At 38.8% G+C, this 17,733-nt stretch overlaps 1 protein-coding gene across 1 annotated transcript in view; it reads right to left on the bottom strand.

Moving 5' to 3' along the window:
• The window catches only part of LATS1 (large tumor suppressor kinase 1), a 41,038-nt gene extending 23,310 nt beyond the window's left edge, over window positions 1–17,728 (bottom strand). Inside the window, exons 1-2 of the mRNA XM_082405461.1 lie at window positions 17,590–17,728; window positions 3,470–3,943 (exon numbers count right to left, since the gene is read on the bottom strand). Coding sequence (XP_082261587.1) covers window positions 3,470–3,811 — 342 coding nt within the window. The 5' untranslated portion in view covers window positions 3,812–3,943; window positions 17,590–17,728. The remainder of the gene's footprint in view (window positions 1–3,469; window positions 3,944–17,589) is intronic.
• Window positions 17,729–17,733: the final 5 nt, after the last annotated feature.

Here is a 17,733-nt window from a genome sequence, read left to right as displayed (position 1 = left end):
ACATTTCAGAGCTCAGTTTCTTCATCTGTAATACACTCAGAGTTGATGTGAGGATTAAACAAGGAAACATGTAAAAGCACGGTGCCTGGAGCTCAGATACGGGTTGTCCTCCTGCTCTGTTCCGTGTCCTTTATTTTATATGTAAACATAAATTATACACTAACATGCAAAAAGTATACTGACACACATTTTTCAAGAGGGAGGCAGCTTCTTACTTGCCCTAGAGGATTTAGTATTTCAAACAATATTTTTAAATGAGAAATGGCTTAATAAGACTAATGGGTGACCAGGCTATTGATAGATGATCCTCTTACTCAAAATGACTGGAGATGACTGAGGCCAAGCAAAATAAGGCTGCGGCAGAGACTTGTTGCCTACTCAAGACCTAGTCTCCTTTTTTTAGAAAAAGTTACTAGGATTTTTTTGAAAGAAGTTTTCCTTATAGCTACAGCGGCCACATGAAAATTCTGACCAATGAGACAAAAACCAAGGATTTCTGGAAGAATGTTGCTATCCCTGATTTAGGTGCTGGTCCCTCCTGTACCCTGTTTCCTAGACAATAGATATGACACCTGTGCTAGAGCATGTTGCCATCAAGAAGGAAAATTCAAGAGATTCGTTAAGAGTTGTAGTTTGATATTTTTAAGAGACTGAACCGATGCTAGCTATATAAACTGAGTCACTATTTTGTTTAAAGCATGATTATTTGGATTTTCATTAAAAGCAACCAAACTCAATCCTTAACTGATAAAAAGGTACAGTGTGGTCACATTTTATGCCAATCAGACTTTGCAAATTTGTAGTGAGATACAAAGGATTAGTAAGTCTCACTTTATGTGCAAATTTAAAATAATACAAATCATCCAAATTACAATTCACCAGGGAGCGCTTAACTTTAAAAGCGGTTAAAGCAAGTGAACTGTACCGCACTTACGCTACTACCACGCGGCAGTGTTATCTCAGCTGGGAAGAAACTGACACCCACCGTTCCTTTTCAACACTGTAGGAACCATATCGTTAAATGCACTAGAAGTTCAGCCTGTGATTTTGGTGGTGATTATGCTGGCTTTTATTTTTTAATTTTATTGCTATATGTTAAAATATTTTTTACACCGGTAACAATATCAACCAAGTGTTCCTTAAGTGGGGGTCTTAGCGCCAGTGTGAAAAAGAGCACCCTTAAATCAGTGACTTTGGAATAGAAGTCTTATGGGCTAAGAAAACATTATGTCCACATTACCATGCTTTTGTTCTTCATGCTTAGAAACAAAAATACACTCCAGTGATTATAGCTTTATGTGCCCCAAGAATGCATCAATCCTTAATTTTTAACATTTAGTCCTACGAGGAAATTAATCTTGAAATATTTAAGGTTTTAATTTTATAGAGTACCAGAAACATTCTCAAAAAATTGCAACTGCTGTGAACTTGGCATACTTAATTAAAGGAATAGATTAGAGTTTATGAAATGATAAAAAATAATGAAGTGAAAGGAATTCCCTGGTGGTCCAGTGGTTAGGACTGTGCGCTTCCACTGCCGAGGACCCGGGTTCAATCCCTGGTCAGGGAACTAAAATCCCATAAGCTGCGTGGTGTGGCAAAAAAAAAAAAAAAAAAAAAAAGCAAAAACTAGATAAGAATTTTGAAGTACCAAGTTAGGATCTTAAACAAATTCTGCAACATAATGGGAAGCTACCAGAATGAGTGATTCAGGAGGTAGAAGAAGTAAATTGCCATATTCTTTATATCACCGTGAGTATAAATAATACCATTCCTTCGTTATTTGGATAAATGAGGATTGATAAATGTCTAAATGCTTTTAGTAAAGCAACCTCGCTTAAGGGGCTATTAATGTCATAAGGTAAACAATTTTGAAATGTGTGATTGCACTAAAGCTAACATATCTTTGTAATGCAAAGCAATTATTGTTATTATTGCCAACAGATAAAGAACAGGGCACTGACCAATGTCTTACACTTCTTAAAACTGTTTACATTAGAGAAAATTTTTAAGTTCCTTAAAGGTATAGACCATCTTTGGTATGATTCCCTATCCTGACTGACGGGTTCACACACAGTAAGAGCTCCATAAATGCATATTTACTGATGTGATTGATCTGACATACACATTACCACTTAAGGGCCTTTACAGCCATGTGATTTTCTAAACTCCCTTTCCCTAGCAGTATGTAAGAGGAAAGAATAAGACCAATGATTCAGCCTTCTCTTTATTCTTTGCCTTTTGGCTAAAGGATTAGGAAGAAAGTACTCTAAGAGACTCTCCATTCAAGCCATTTCCTTAATCCTCCAACTACTAACCAGGAAAACATCCCAGGATCTCTCCTCCTCCCCCACCCCCATATATTTTCTGGTGCAAATCCAATATATTTAGAACACTTAAATATAAAATTAATAAGAAATAATATTAATCAAGTGAAGAGAATGGGCCAGAATAATTTTTTTTCTTCCTAGTTTAGTTATAAATTTCCCTTTTCAAAACCATTACTATAATGCATACTTCGGTTCTCATTTTTAAAATTAAATACAGAGATATCTGAAACCATGGTCACTAAAATATTAACAAGGTGAAGGAATTTTAAGGGTAGTTATTTTTTTGTAGTGGAGCTAATTTTTAGTTTCGTCCTTACACGGTTTAATTTTTAACTGGGAATAGATATTACTTTTATAATAAGGAAAAAAGTTACTATCATTTTGAAAGAAAATGTAATCAATGCTTGATTATTCACATTTAGTTACAATTTCCATGGCCAATTTTTACCTAAAATGATTTCTGCTATCTAAAATATTCATCTAAACTATGTAATCATGGAAAATAAATTTTATTAGTAACCTAAGCAAAATGGATATGATTAAATAATAAACAGACTATGAAAACCTTCAAAATGAGTTCTAAAAGTAAATATTAAAGACTTAGCATAATTGACATGAACTGAAATTTCACCAAAAAAACTTGAAATTCTTGGAGACTGATCAACAAGTAAATTTTTAGTTTTTGTGAAGTTAAGCTTTGAGTCTGAGAGGTCTGTGAGCGCAAGTGCTGAATGATGTCTCTGGCCCTCTTCCTTCTCTGTAGTATAAGCTTAAACTTCATCCCCTTAGGGCCCTTATTTCTACAACAGCCACTCGGCTCACCAGGGAAACTACCGCACACAGACAGATGTCCTTGCCCTGCCCTCACTTGTGGCTTCCCTCACCTGCACTTCCACTCTGACTTCATGACTTGACTTTTTAAATCTCAGAACCACAGAGAAAGAAAGCTAAAGAAATAATAATTATTTTGTTTTAATAATTAATGAAATTGTAAACAACATTCTTTGCTGATAGAATATACAAATTTCTATACATAGTTAAATTCTCTCAAAGGAAACATCTGGGCGGGAGGTCACCTAAAAAGTGCTATGTAGCGTAAGGTAAGAAAAATCCTTTCTTTTGTTTTTAAAAATTCTTACCTCATCAAATCCAGCAGCTTGCAAGTCTTGAAGCATTTGTGGATTAACTTCTGAAGTACTCCGACTTGTTTCATTTGCAAATGGTTGTAGAGAGTTTCGGATTTCCAGCAAGGCTTTATGGTGCATCCCGAACTTGGGTGGATTCCTGACTTGTCGCGGATCTTCAGCTGACATTTTACTCAGGTTATGCTCGGCCTTAGCAGCATCGGAGGGTTTGGATAAATTCCTAAGGGATTCCCGAATTTCTTGCAGCATTTGTCGGCTGCTGCCAGTGTAGTTACTGGCAGGAAAGGTCTTAGGCCTCATTTGTCTATATCCTTCTGGCTTTTCACTCCTCTTCATGAAAACATCTATATATATAACTCACACAAAAGACTTCTTTAAGAGCTACTTGATAGATTCAGAGCTTTCCCTTGAGCAAAACTGAAAAAGATCCTTTGTAGAAGTCCCCAGGAATGTTAAAATTTTTACGATCTAAATAAGAGAAAAAATAAACAAAGCTATAAAGTGACTGATAAAGCAGTACCATGTATAGTAGTTCAGGCACCCCCTTAATCGCGGGGTATACCTTCTAAGACCACCAGTGGATGCCTGAAACCTCGGATAGTACCCAACCCTATATATACAGTAGACCCCTGAACAACATGGGTTTGAACTGCATGGGTCTATTTATATGTGGATTTTTTTCAACAAATAGTTGAAAAAACGGTACAACGCGACCTGGAGGTTGGTTGAACCCGAGGATGCAGAACGGAAGGCTGACTGTAAAGTTATCTCCGCCAGTTTTCGACTGCACAGAGGGCTGGCACTCCAACCCCCAAATTGTTCTAGGGTCAACTGTACTATGTTTTTTCCTTTACATACATATTTATGACAAAGTTTAATTTATTAATTAGGCACAGTAAAAGATTAGCAACTAACTAATAATAAAATAGAACAATTATGGGAATTCGCTGGCAGTCCAGTGGTTAGAACTCCATACTCTCACTGCCAAGGGCCCCGAGTTCAATCCCTGGTCAGGGAACTAAGATCCCACCAGCCTTGCGGCCAAAAGAAAAAGAAAAAAAGAACAATTATAACCACATACTGTAATAAAAGTTATGTGAACATAATTTCTCAAAATATCTTACTGTATAAATGTAATGCTTTTTCCATCTTAATTAAGCACTTATCATATACTGTGGCCATAACTTTTACAGTTTGAGGTGTGACAGCAAAACTAGCACAAATTTCTTTTTCCTTCTACACAATTTCATGTATAGAAGATTCGTTCTTACCGTAGATCTTAAAACCTTGGCACGCTATTTTTTTTTTCTTATTAAATCAAGAACTTTCACCCTTTCACTTTAAGGAAGCACCTTACGGCCTCTCTTTGGCATATCCGAATTGCCAGCATCACTACTCTTGCGCCTCGGGGCCATTATTAAGTAAAACATGAGCTGCTTGAACACAAGCACTGCAATATCCTGACAGTCAATCTGATAACCCAGGCGGCTGCTGAGTGACTAATGAGAGGGATACTCTGGACAAAGGGATGACTTACTTCCTCGGTGGGATGGAGCCAGATGGCATAAGGTTTCATCCATGCTACTCAGAACGATACACAACTTAAAACTTGTGAATTATTTCTGGAATTTTCCATTTAATATTTTCAGACCACAAGTAACCATGGGTAACTGAAACCTTGGAAGGCAAAGCCACGGATAAGGGAAGACTACTGTATTAGGGGGAAAAGACTCCACTGATTTATAAGTTAAAAGACTTAGGGTTATAGTTCTGGCTCCATTAAGGATTACTGTATAGTCAGGACATGCTAGTTGTGCCTATTTCCTAATCTACAAAATTACCTCAAGTACTGGTTATGACGATAAAAAATAATTTTAAGAGTGCTTTAGTAAGCATATAAAGTACAGCTGACCCTTGAACAACACGGGGGTTTGGGGCACCGACCCACTACACAGTGGAAAATCTGGGTGTAACTTATAATCAGTCCTCTGTACCCTCAGTTCCAAGTCTGTGGATCCTGTAGTACAGTAGTATTTACTATTCAAAAATCCACGTATAAATGGACCCGCACAGTTCAAACCCGCGATGTTCAAGGGTCAACTGTATATACAAATGTAAGGGATTTCTAGTGAACAATACAATGGGCAACCTCCCATTATTATCTTCATCTAGTGGCTACAATTTTAGGTTTTACTACCAGACTTCAAGTATACGATTGCTTTAAAAGAAAGGGAACTGCCGCTTTAAAAAGGTTTTAAAATCACTAGTCCAGAAGATACCTTTATGCTTCAAAAACAGATGCTTGGATTTATTTCCCAAACTGTGGACTGGGACTCTAGAGACAGTAAGCTTATTAACAACAGAGTGAGGAAAGGACCTCTAAGGACTTGTCTAATTCGTTACTTAATGCATGAATGGCTTCTACAATGCACTGGAGCAACAGTCACCTAAAATCTACTTAAATATCCCCACTGACAGGGAAATCACTAACTCAAGAAAGCCATTCCATTTGTGATCTGCAACAACTGTTAGAAACGTTCTATGTGGAACACCATGAAATCTCACTCAGTGCATATTCAGAGCCTGTTACAGGCTGGTGCTAAACAACTTTGTCTGCATTCTTACCAATCATCATGTAATGTGACTGGTGATTACACTTAATGAGACTAGAAATAGGTGATAATTAGCAATGTTTCCTATCCCCATGGTTCCAGTTACAAACTGTTTCACCCACTCTCTGAACCTCAGTTTTCTCAGCTACAAAGTAGAGACAATAAACCTGTGTTACCTCCTCAAAAACCCTTTCCCTGGTTACCTAATTATTCTGTTTTATTTTCTTGTTAATACTTACCACTATCTAAAATTATCTTACTTGTTTACTTGTTGTCAACCTCCCCTCACTGAAATAAAAGCTCCATAAAAGTACAGGACCTTATTTGTCTCATAAACACTGTCTACTGCCTATATCAGAGCCTGGCACATACTGAGTGCTCGATAAATATACATGTTAAACAAATGAAATAAACAGGTCTCCTAAACATCCCAGTTCCTTTAACTGTTCTCCAATTCTTGTCATTCTTGTCATGCTCTTCTGGACACACTCTAGTTTGTAAAAATCCTACTGGTGCTAGAAAAGCACAGCACTTGTAATGAAAAAACAAACAAAAAATATTCAAGTATTTGTTCTGTTAATTATTAGCAATGTGAACTTGGGCATTTAATTCTCTCAAAAATTGCCTCCTGAGGCATAAAATGGTTAGAGTAAGAAGGTTTACCTTATGGCTTGAACAAGGATTAAGAGGAACAACCCAATACAACTAAAGGAATATACACACAAATGTTTAAAAATGTAGAATGCTCCTGGCAATACCATCTATAAGAGCAAATATAGACGTCATCAATCTAGATGCTCATCAGTAATTGTGTATTTATAGTACATCTATATAACGTGATGAAGCAGATGTTAAAAAGACTGATGCAGTTCATGAACAGATACCCATAATATTCTTTAATATTCTTAAGCAAAAAAGGCAAATTTCAAAACACTTTGTATAAAATAAAAGCCAATTTCTATTCTAAAATTAGATTACTGTGATGGAGAACCTAATATATAGCAAAGGGAACTCTACTCAATGCTCTGTGGTGACCTAAATGTAAAGGAAATCTAAAAAAGAGTGGATATGTGTATACGTATGACTGATTCACTTGGCTGTACAGAAACTAACACAAACGTTGTAAAGCAACTATACTCCAATAAAAATTTTAAAAAAAAGAAAAAGAACAGGAGGGCTGCATCCGCCCCAAAGGCAATGCAGCCCAGGATAAGAGCCAGATCAGTTTCAAAAAAAGATTATCATGATGGTTGTACAGCTCTGTAAACATACAAAAAAAACACAAAAAACCCCACTGAATTACGCACTTTAAATGAGCAAACTTTATGGTATATAAATTGTATCATACAGCTGTTAAAAATAAACCTTTTTTATTTTTAAAAATTATATTTATGGATATTAATTACATATATACACATACATGAATATTTGCAGAACGCCTGAGACAGGATGAAGTCCTGAAGCAGACCACTAGAGGCACAGTTTCCTGATGACTTCACCTCAATAATCAGTACTTTTGTGGTACAATTGCTAAATTAGTTAAGAATCAATCAAATTCTACTGGACAAGCAGCCCACATTTCTCCATTTTGTAAAAACAAAAATAATGAACTTTGTCACTGTTATGTCTGTCTACAACATGACCCAATCTACTGATAATTATTTCATAAATGAAATTCGGACTGATACATCTTGTGCTTTTATGAAGAAAGCTGGTCTCTAATGATAACCATTTTTTCCCCTAAGCCTTCCCAGAATATTAATAGCTTACTAATGAACTTTTCTAGGTTTAACACTTAGCTCACCAGTCTAAAGTTGCAGAATCAACTCTCTACCCTTTCTAAAAGGGAAGATATTTCCCGCTTCCAGTTCTAGAACCTATCATTTCTCCATCATCAAGGATTAACAACAGTGGTTGTGCAATGTCACATGTCAGTTCTCTCAGTATCTGGTTTGCATTTAATTTATAGCATCTAGGCAATCCTTTAATATCTCACTTATTTTGGGTTTCAACTCCAATTTAGCCATCATTTTTTTTGGGGGGGCCGGGCAGTGTGGCATAAGGGATCTTAGTCCCCCGATCGAACCTGCGCCCCCTGCAGTGGAAGTGCGGAGTCTTAGCCACTGGACCACCAGGGAAGTCCCTAGCCATCATTTTATTTATTTTTCTTTTAATTTTTAAATTTTTAAAAAATTTATTTGTTTATTTATTTATTTATTTTTGGCTGCTTTGGGTCTTCGTTGCTGCGTGCGGGCTCTCTCTAGTTGCAGTGAGCAAGGGCTACTCTTCGTTGCAGTGCACGTGCTTCTCATTGTGGTGGCTTCTCTTGTTGTGGAGCACGGGCTCTAGGCGCACGGGCTTCAGTAGTTGTGGCACGAGGGCTTCAGTAGTTGTGGCTCGGGCTCTAGAGTGCAGGCTCAGTAGTTGTGGTGCACGGGCTTAGTTGCTCCGCGGCACATGGGATCTTCCCGGACCAGGGCTCGAACCTGTGTCCCCTGCATTGGCAGGCAGATTCTTAACCGCTGCGCCACCAGGGAAGCCCCCTAGCCATCATTTTATTATTATATTATTTTACCACTTCCAAGATCATTCTCCTTGATAGAGAAGAAAAACCAAAGTAAGCATAGTTTTGCTTCTCTCTGTCAAGATACTACATTTGTTTTCCATCCCCCTAAAACAGAAACTGGTAAACAGCAGGCAGTGCAAAAATATCTGTTAAACTAATAAATGTAGGTGATTTATTCCTTCTTCTTACTCTTAAGAAAATATAATCTTGGTTTTTTTCTAATTATAAAAAGATGGACCTTACTGAAAAATTCAAATATTATGTAATTATGTAAAGTAGAAGAACCTCATAAGTCCCTCCTTCAACAGAGAGAGAATCACTGTAGTAGGATGAATAATGACATCCCAAAAGATAACCACTTCCAAATCGCTTGAATCTGAAAATGTTATCTTATTTGGAAAAAGGGACTTTGCAGATGTCATTAAGGAATTTGAAATGGGGAGATTATCAACAATTATCCAGTTGAGCAGTACATGCATGAGAGGCGGGGGAGATTTCATACACAGAATAGGAGGAGGCAATGTGACCATGGAGGCAGAGACTAGAGGGTGCAGCCAGAAGCTAAGGAATGCTGGCAGCCAAAAGAAAGATGGAAATGGCAAGGAACTGCCTTTCTCCTAGAACCTCCTAAGGGAGAGTGAGTGGCCTCGCCAACAATGATTTTGGGCCAGTGATACTGATTTTAGAATTCTAGCCTCCAGAACTGTATGAGAATACATTTATGTTGTTTTAAGCCTTCAATTTTGTAGTAATTTGTTACATAAGGCACAGAAAACTAATACAATCACTATTAATACTGCATATTCTAACATATATTACTCTTAATCAAAATGGGATCATAACACACAAAATATGATGTCATTCTTTTACATTATCATGTGACTTTACAAGAAGGGAATGTCGTGTTGACGAAACTTATCTGACCAAAGAACTTTTTCCCCCAGAGCATTTTATGAGATTCATGCTCTATGTAATATACTTTAGAGAATGCTGGACCAGTGAGATTCACTCCAGTCCTATATTCTATAACTCTGTACTTTGACTAACATTCCTAACATCCAAGTGAGTGCACAATGGGCACAGAAATGACTGAGTTCTGCGATACGTGTAATAATGTGTTTTAGGTTTAAATAAATGATTAGTTTACACTTAGCTCTTTCATATACACGTATAAATACTTGTGAATAATATATGATGCCTGGTATTTCAAAATAATTTGGTTTTGTGATGAAGTGGCTGGAGATTTGGATGAGACAAAAGTGATAAACTGATGATTGTTGTAGCCGGGTGATGGGTACATGAGAGTTCACTGTACTATTCCCTTTACTTCTGTGTATGCTTGAGTTTTCCAAAACCAAAAGCGAAAAAATAAAGAAAAGGAAATGACTATAGCGCTCTGTATCTTGGAATGGTTCTGCTACAAACTATTTATTTATTTATTTTTACATCTTTATTGGAATATAATTGCTTTACAATGTTGTGTTAGTTTCTGCTGTATAACAAAGTGAATCAGCTGTATGTATACATATATCTCCATATCCCCTCCCTCTTGAGCCTCCCTCCCACCCTCCCTATCCCACCCCTCCAGGGGGATACAAAGCACCGAGCTGATCTCCCTGTGCTATGCAGCTGCTTCCCACTAGCTACCTATTTTACATTTGGTAGTGTATATATGTCAATGCTACTCTCTTACTTTGTCCCAGCTTCCCCTCCCCACCTTACAAATTATTCTTATTCAAATACAAAGTACACTAAAACACACAGGATTTCTTTAAAGAAACCATTACTTCTATGTAACAATATTGTTTCAACATTAGCTTTTCAAGGGAAATAACAGAAACATTATGCTTAAATGTTCATTTCAATTGTCATATGATCTGCATCACCTGATTTCAGAAATGGTGAAATGGAGGAAATGTGGCATGTCTTTATCCAATTGCTTTTGATTAATACCTGTGGCAGAGACTACACTAACATACTGCCCTCTATTTCCCAGCTAGTTGCCAAAGCCCCGCTAGTAGGTATCTGTAATGTGTGTCCATTCTGGGACAAGGCAGTTAAAAGCCACTGTGCTTCTCCATCTGCCACTTTCCTGCTTCAATGACAATCCAGGTCACATTTTGAGATGGTAGCTTCACATTATAGGGGACTGTGGGTCCCTAAGCCACTGGATGGCTTACTAACGACCCCCATTGGGTTGTGTGTGAGCAAGATAGGAAATCTTTGTTGTGTTAAGTCATTGATATTTTGGGATTTGTTACCACAAAACAGCTTAATATTATTGTGGCAATAAAGACCGTCAAAACAAGCAGAGTCTATTTATTCAGAGCTTGCTATTGGAAGGGAGTTGGCCACCGTCATTCGTGTTTAGCAGAGACTCAAAGGCAGGCAGGGAAGCGGAAAAAGACTTCAGGTATGCTCTAATTGTAGGCTGCTGCCATGAGGAAGCTGGAGGCCAGCTAACTAGAAGTGGGACATCCTATGTGATTGCTTTGGGAAGCATATTTGGTTTTCTCTGGTTGGTCCTGAGAGAAGCTGGCATCTACTGACCAAGACGTGACTGTTTGGGACTATTGCTACTAAGACTGTGGGTCAGAGTTCTACTCTCATATATGATCTAGCCATTGTTTACGTGTATACGTAGTCTCTCATTACCCTAATACAGAAATTGGTACCTAGAAGTGAGGTGCCGCTATAACATAAACCTAATATGGTACTGGCCAAGTGGTCAGGTTGAGGGCTTCAAGGCAACTGATACTGGAGGCTGGAAAAATGGAGAACCATGTATCACAGTGGCAAAATAATTGATAAAGTGGTTTGCCTGTTATAACTTACAAGGTAACAAAGAGCCCACTGAACTTGTAGTTCTATGACAAGAGTTTAGAAAAGAGAATCTTAGAAGTGTATGCTGGCTGCTATTGGCTATTTGGCAAAGCAATATAAATAAATGACAAGGTCATGAAAAAAAGCAGCTTATTTGCAAACAAAAATAGAAAGGGACAGAAAGGGTTCAGAAATTTAAAGTCTTGCAGAACTGGAAAAGCAGCTTGCTTTTAGACCCCAACATGAAGAGATAGGATTAAAAGATTCTGAGCACAGGTGCCCACTGAAACCTCTTGGCTGATTAAAGTACCTCAGTGGTTTAAAACAACAACAAAAACCAATATTAAGGGTATGGCCTTCCCTCAAATAACCAACTGAGAAGTGAAATGGGAGTTCTCAGATCTTTGGATGAGGTTACTAACACGTGAACTTTTTTTTTTTTTAATTTATTTTTGGCTGCGTTGGGTCTTCGTTTCTGCGCGAGGGCTTTCTCTAGTTGCGGCGAGCGGGGGCCACTCTTCATCGCGGTGCACGGGCCTCTCACTGTCGCGGCCTCTCTTGTTGCGGAGCACAGGCTCCAGAAGCGCAGGCTCAGTAGTTATGGCTCACGGGCCCAGTTGCTCCGCGGCATGTGGGATCTTCCCAGACCAGGGCTCGAACCCGAGTCCCCTGCATCGGCAGGCAGATTCTCAACCACTGCGCCACCAGGGAAGCCCCACGTGAACTTTGGTTATGGTTACTGACATATGCAACTGACTGGAATTATACACATCAGAAGCTTTCTAAATTGAGGAAACTGTCTGTCAAAAAAAAATTTTTTTTTGAAAAACCACTCAAGCTCAAACTAAAAAACCCTTCAACTATTCAAAATTTAAAACCCTTGGGCTCTCAACTTCTATGAGCAGTAACTTAGTCAAGAAAGATTTGCACCTTCCAAAGAGGGACTATTCGCCCAAAGCTGACACTTCATAGGTGACCAAGGATGATAAAGGAAAAAGGACTCCCAGGAGGTTCTTGGAGAGCAATGGCCAACAGTTAACAAAAAACAATGGATGAGGGAGTTCCTCCCAGATAACTGAATCAAGGTCCAGTCAAGGAATCTCCCCTTCCTCCAGCGCTGGTTGCTTTCACAACATCTGCCTATGGTGGTTTAAAAATTATTTTATCAGCAATTGCTATTTCCCATTCTTCTCCTTTTCTAACAGTAGTGCTTATTATGCCCTCCTGTCCTTGTTTTACTATTGTGTAATGTGGTGAGTGAGAGGGAGACAGACAGCGAAGATAACTTCACAGGTCTCTGGGCCAAGAGGAGCTATATCCGGACCTGATGAAGAGAGTACTGGACATATGGACCACAGGACCTGTGAATCTAGCTACTGCTGCTTAGGGCCCAACATGCCAGCAAAAGAATAACATAATACTATGAATGTCTTCCTAGGACAGAAAGTATAGTGTTTTCTTGATTCTCAGATACATGCTTTTCCACATTTTAACATTTCTGAAACTGAGTATATCTTAAAATCAGTATTAAAAGGAATTTGCCAGCTCCAAAGTGGAGTTCTGAAATAGAAGACAACACACATAGCTAACTTGACCATAAATAAAAGGCCAAATTTCCTTGTCACTTCAATTGTATTATTTTCACTGGCAGCACCACGTGGTTGAATCTAGACCCTTGATTAATGCTCAAAGTGTCTTCAAAAAGAGTCCACTATGATGTAGCATTATGTACTCAGAAACTGTCATATAATAGACAATGCAGGACTTCCCTGGTGGCACAGTGGTTAGGAATCCGCCTCCCAGTGCAGGGGACGCGGGTTCGATCCCTGGTCCAGGAGGATCCCACATGCCGCGGAGCAACTAAGTCCGCAAGCCACAACTCCTGAGGCCGCGTGCCTAGAGCCCATGCTCCACAACAAGAGAAGCCACCGCAATGAGAAGCCTGCACACCACAACAAAGAGTAACTCCCGCTTGCCACAACTAGAGAAAGCTTGCGCTCAGCAACAAAGACCCAACGCAGCCAAAAAAAAAGACAATGCAATTAAAGGCATAAACAATTGCCAAATTTAGGTGAGATCACAGAATTTTCAAAGGTAACAATCTTCTATGACGTACAAGCACTCAAATACCTGTCAAACCTTTTGAGTTACCTTAAGAAGAAGCTGTTTAATTTCTAACAATAACTCACTCAACTCAGGAAAAAAAAAACAAAACTAAGAGCTTAAGCAAAAGGAAAGGAAGACAAAACTCCAGTATTCTTCAATATGCCTCAAAATTATATACTCAATCAAAAAGACAATAAAGAGGTTCAAGATAATTAGCTGGGGTTATGAAAAGCAGTACGTCACCATGATGCTATGTGTTAACTAACCAAAGCCGAAAGTAAATCAGAAGAATTCTAGATTCTGAATGTGAATAACCGAGACTCAAAAAAATTGAATGGTATACAATTGAATGGATAAATGTATTCTATTGAAGGTTAGTTAAAAACCATGTTTATTTTCTTTCCCCTGAAAAATTGTTACTAAATAGATTGCTTGTTTTAGACTTAATGGTGTCTTGGAACTGAGGAAATATGACAATTCAACCTCATCTTTTTAAAATAACTGTACATTGAATTACATCATGTAGATGTATCATAACTTATCTATCCCCTACTGATGGTCCTTTAGGTTATTTCCAATTTTTGCTATTATAAATAATGTTCTAAACACTGATAACTTCAATTGTATTGGTAATATTCTAGTTCTGAGGATAGGTGGTAAGTTCATGGATGTTCATTTTACTATGCTTCATAGCTTACATGTATACACATATTCCTTGTACATATAAAAATTAGTTAATAATTATAAAGCAGAAGCTAACACACCATTGTAAGGCCATTAAACTTCAATAAAGATGTTTAAAAAAAAATTAGTTAATAAAAACTGTGGCAATAAAAATTCTTGTGCTGGGACTTCCACTACAGGCGGCACGGGTTCAATCCCTGGTCAGGGAACTAAGATCCCGCATACTGCACGGTGGTATAGCCAAAAATAAATAACTAACTAAATAATAAAGTGTATAATTCAATGGTTTTTAGTATATTTACAGAGTTGTAACCATTTAAACAATCCATTAAAAAAAAATTATTGTGCACCCATTATTGAGCATTTCCCTTAAGATAAATTCCGAGAAGTGGAATTGCTGGGTCGAAGAGAATGCATATTTAAAATTCTGATACTTATTGTCAGGTTGTCTTCGAGAAAGGTATACTAATTTACAATCCCTCCAACAAGGTATGGTTGACACTGGCTTTAACAAATGTGAAACTGATATGTGAAAACTAATAAGCAAAGAGAATTTTTAGAAGAACTCTTCAACACTAAACAGCTTACCTCTTTAACCCATGCTACACTGGTGCCAGATGAGTCTTCCTAATACACAGTTCTGATCATGTTACCTCCCTACTCCAGAACCCTCAATGATTCCTTTAACTTAGTAGTTAAAGTCAGAGATCTGGGTCAAAGAGCAGGGTACAAATGCCAGTTCTACCAGTAACTACAATAGCTTTGTGATCTCGGCAAGCTGTGCCTCAGTTCCTTCATCTTCAAATGTGGGCAATAACAGTCCTTTTTAAATAGCGTTATTTTAAGCATTAAATAAGTTTAATACATGTCAAATGTTTAGCATAAGTGCCTGACTCAATAAATGTTAGTTATTATCTTCTTACTCTTTCCACTATCTTACCCAGATTCTAACCAAGCCAAATTACTTGCTCTCAGCTAATGTACTTTGCGCTTCTCTGCTTTCATGTGCTTACTGTTCCTGTTCACTACTCTTGGAAGAGCCCCTGCCGTATTTCTTCTTGTAGAAATTATACCCAACTTTAAGGTCCCATTCAAATGCTTCCTTCCTGAAGTTTCCATTGAACTGGTAGTTGTTATCCTCCTCTGAACTCCAAATGCACTTTGCAAAGTCAAATAAAACTTATTTTTCCTACTAGATCACAGATTGACAGAGCATAGGTGTCTTGGGGATATATATAGATATAGATAGATAGATACGTATATCTATCTATCTATATATATGTATATCTACCTATATATATATATAATTTCAGATGAGAAAATGGATCCAGAGAGGTCATGTGGCCTGCCTAAGATCATTTAGCCGTCTCAACATCAAGCTAGGAATGGACTCGACACATCCTGAACCAGCCCAGGGCTCTTTTTATCATACCTACATCTTGAGTTTTCCTAAGGGATTATAGCTACTCACATTCTTTGAAGAGATACTTAAACTGGTTAGACTGAAAAGACAAAACCTCCATTTCTTAGAAAGTTCAGACCTTCATCAAATGTGCAAATGTGAGTCCAAACAAATATCACTGATATTTTGTCCAGCTTAGAAGAAAAACAGATCCCATTACAACAGAAGATTTCAAAGTGTTACCTTAGGTTGAATTAGGTTTATAAGAAAGATGGCCTGTCTCAAAGCTTTGACTAAATCAGTCATGAGAATAGCAACAGTAATATGTACTGTCTTAGCACCACAGTCTTAGTTGTTCATACAGCAATATTCAAGAATCTCTGCATACTGATGACATCTTCTCCAATTCAGTTTCTAAGAATTAACTTATCAAAAGTGAAAACAATCACTGTATTTTATCTTCATGCTGAAAAATGACTCCCATTTCTACTTGATAAAAATGTTGATCAATGATTAAATAACATTTGTGGTCTACAAAAATCCCCCACTAATCTAAATATAACAACTAGAACAAAAACTAAATAACCAGAGCTGAAACTGTTCCAAGACTACATTTACGTAGAGTAACAAGGAGAAGCATTAAAAACAAAAACTCAACCTATAGAAGGACATCCACACATGATATCAAAAATATGTAGCAGAAGTATTTTATTATTTGCTTTTGAAGAGTGGCAAGTCATATTCAATAAATATTCAGGCATAGAAAAAAATGCGCCTTCCCTGGCGTGTACCATGATCTAGTTTCTTGCAGGAGCAGCCGATCAGAGGAACACAATGCTACTTCTTTTACTGTTAAATCAGTCAAATTCCTCCACTGCCCTAGGGAATCAACTAGCTCATTTTACCTGTCTGTCAACTTATTAAAGAAATAACCTGAGTTAAATCACAAACGTAGACACCTTAGCAGAGAACATTCATTCCAATTATAATGTCCTACCATTTCTTCCACATGGAGGAAATTTGATAAAAAATTCTTAATCCTCAATATATAATCCATAAAGGCCGGACAAGCTTCACGATTCAAATTCATTTCCCTAACCGGAGCGAAACAATATTATTTGTGCGAGATTATACTTATTTCTCACTAGATTTATGAATAACTTCTACATGACGATATATTTTGAGTAATATTAACACATGGGTCAACAGACATTAAATTTTCTTCCCTTAAAGAACTTTCAATTGGAGAGAATGGGGTTAAATCAAGTCACCTGAGAGTCATTCTTTGTGATACAAATTCTTTTTGAAGTTATAACAATGTCTCCTTAATTTCCTTTCCTTCCTTTTCTGTATTTACATACACACGCCTACTCCACAGAGATCCCTCCATCTCTCCCACCTCTTCCAGCTATGAACAGTACCCTATGTACAGTGGACTGTAAGTAGAGATTCCCAGAATTTCTTCAAGGTATATCCAGCATCGGGTCCCTCTGGGATGAAAGAACTGCGGCTCTGTTACTGCAAGTTTCCTTCAGAACCACCTTTCGCTTTTCCCTCCTTCCTGAGCACCGCTGACCCGTGCGTGTTGGGGATAAGGGTGGAGGTGCGAGGGAGTCCGCGCAGGGCCTCCGGCGACACCGGCTCTTCCTAGCCCAACCTGAACCTCCAAGGCCGCAAAGCCCGGGGCTCTTCCTCCAGCCCCGGACGCGGCCAACCCTCGCTTCCCCAGGGCAGGGCTCCGCTCAGGTCCGTGCAACCAGCCAAATCGGGCCCGCACCGGGCCGGCCCGGCCCGCCCGTCCGTAGCAGCCCCTGGACCCCCGCCAGCGGGGATGGGCGTGGGCCCCGGCGGCCACCGCCCCGCCACCTCCGGCTCGGGAGGAGAGAGTGCGCCCCACCCGCTACGCCAGCCTCGGACCTACCTGCAGGGGAGAGCGGGGCTCCTGGACAGCGGCCACGGGCCCGCGGGCGGGCGCCGAGGCGGCCGGAGCCCGTCCCGGGGACTCCAAGTATCCCCGGTGGGGCAGGGCGGGCAGAGACGCCGGGGGACTGCCGCGGGCCAGCGC

The sequence above is a fragment of the Balaenoptera borealis genome, assembly GCF_965194805.1.
Source record: "Balaenoptera borealis genome assembly, chromosome: 9".
NCBI lineage: Eukaryota > Metazoa > Chordata > Mammalia > Artiodactyla > Balaenopteridae > Balaenoptera > Balaenoptera borealis.
Note: the sequence above shows the minus strand (reverse complement) of the source record. Positions and strands in the feature narration are given on the sequence as shown.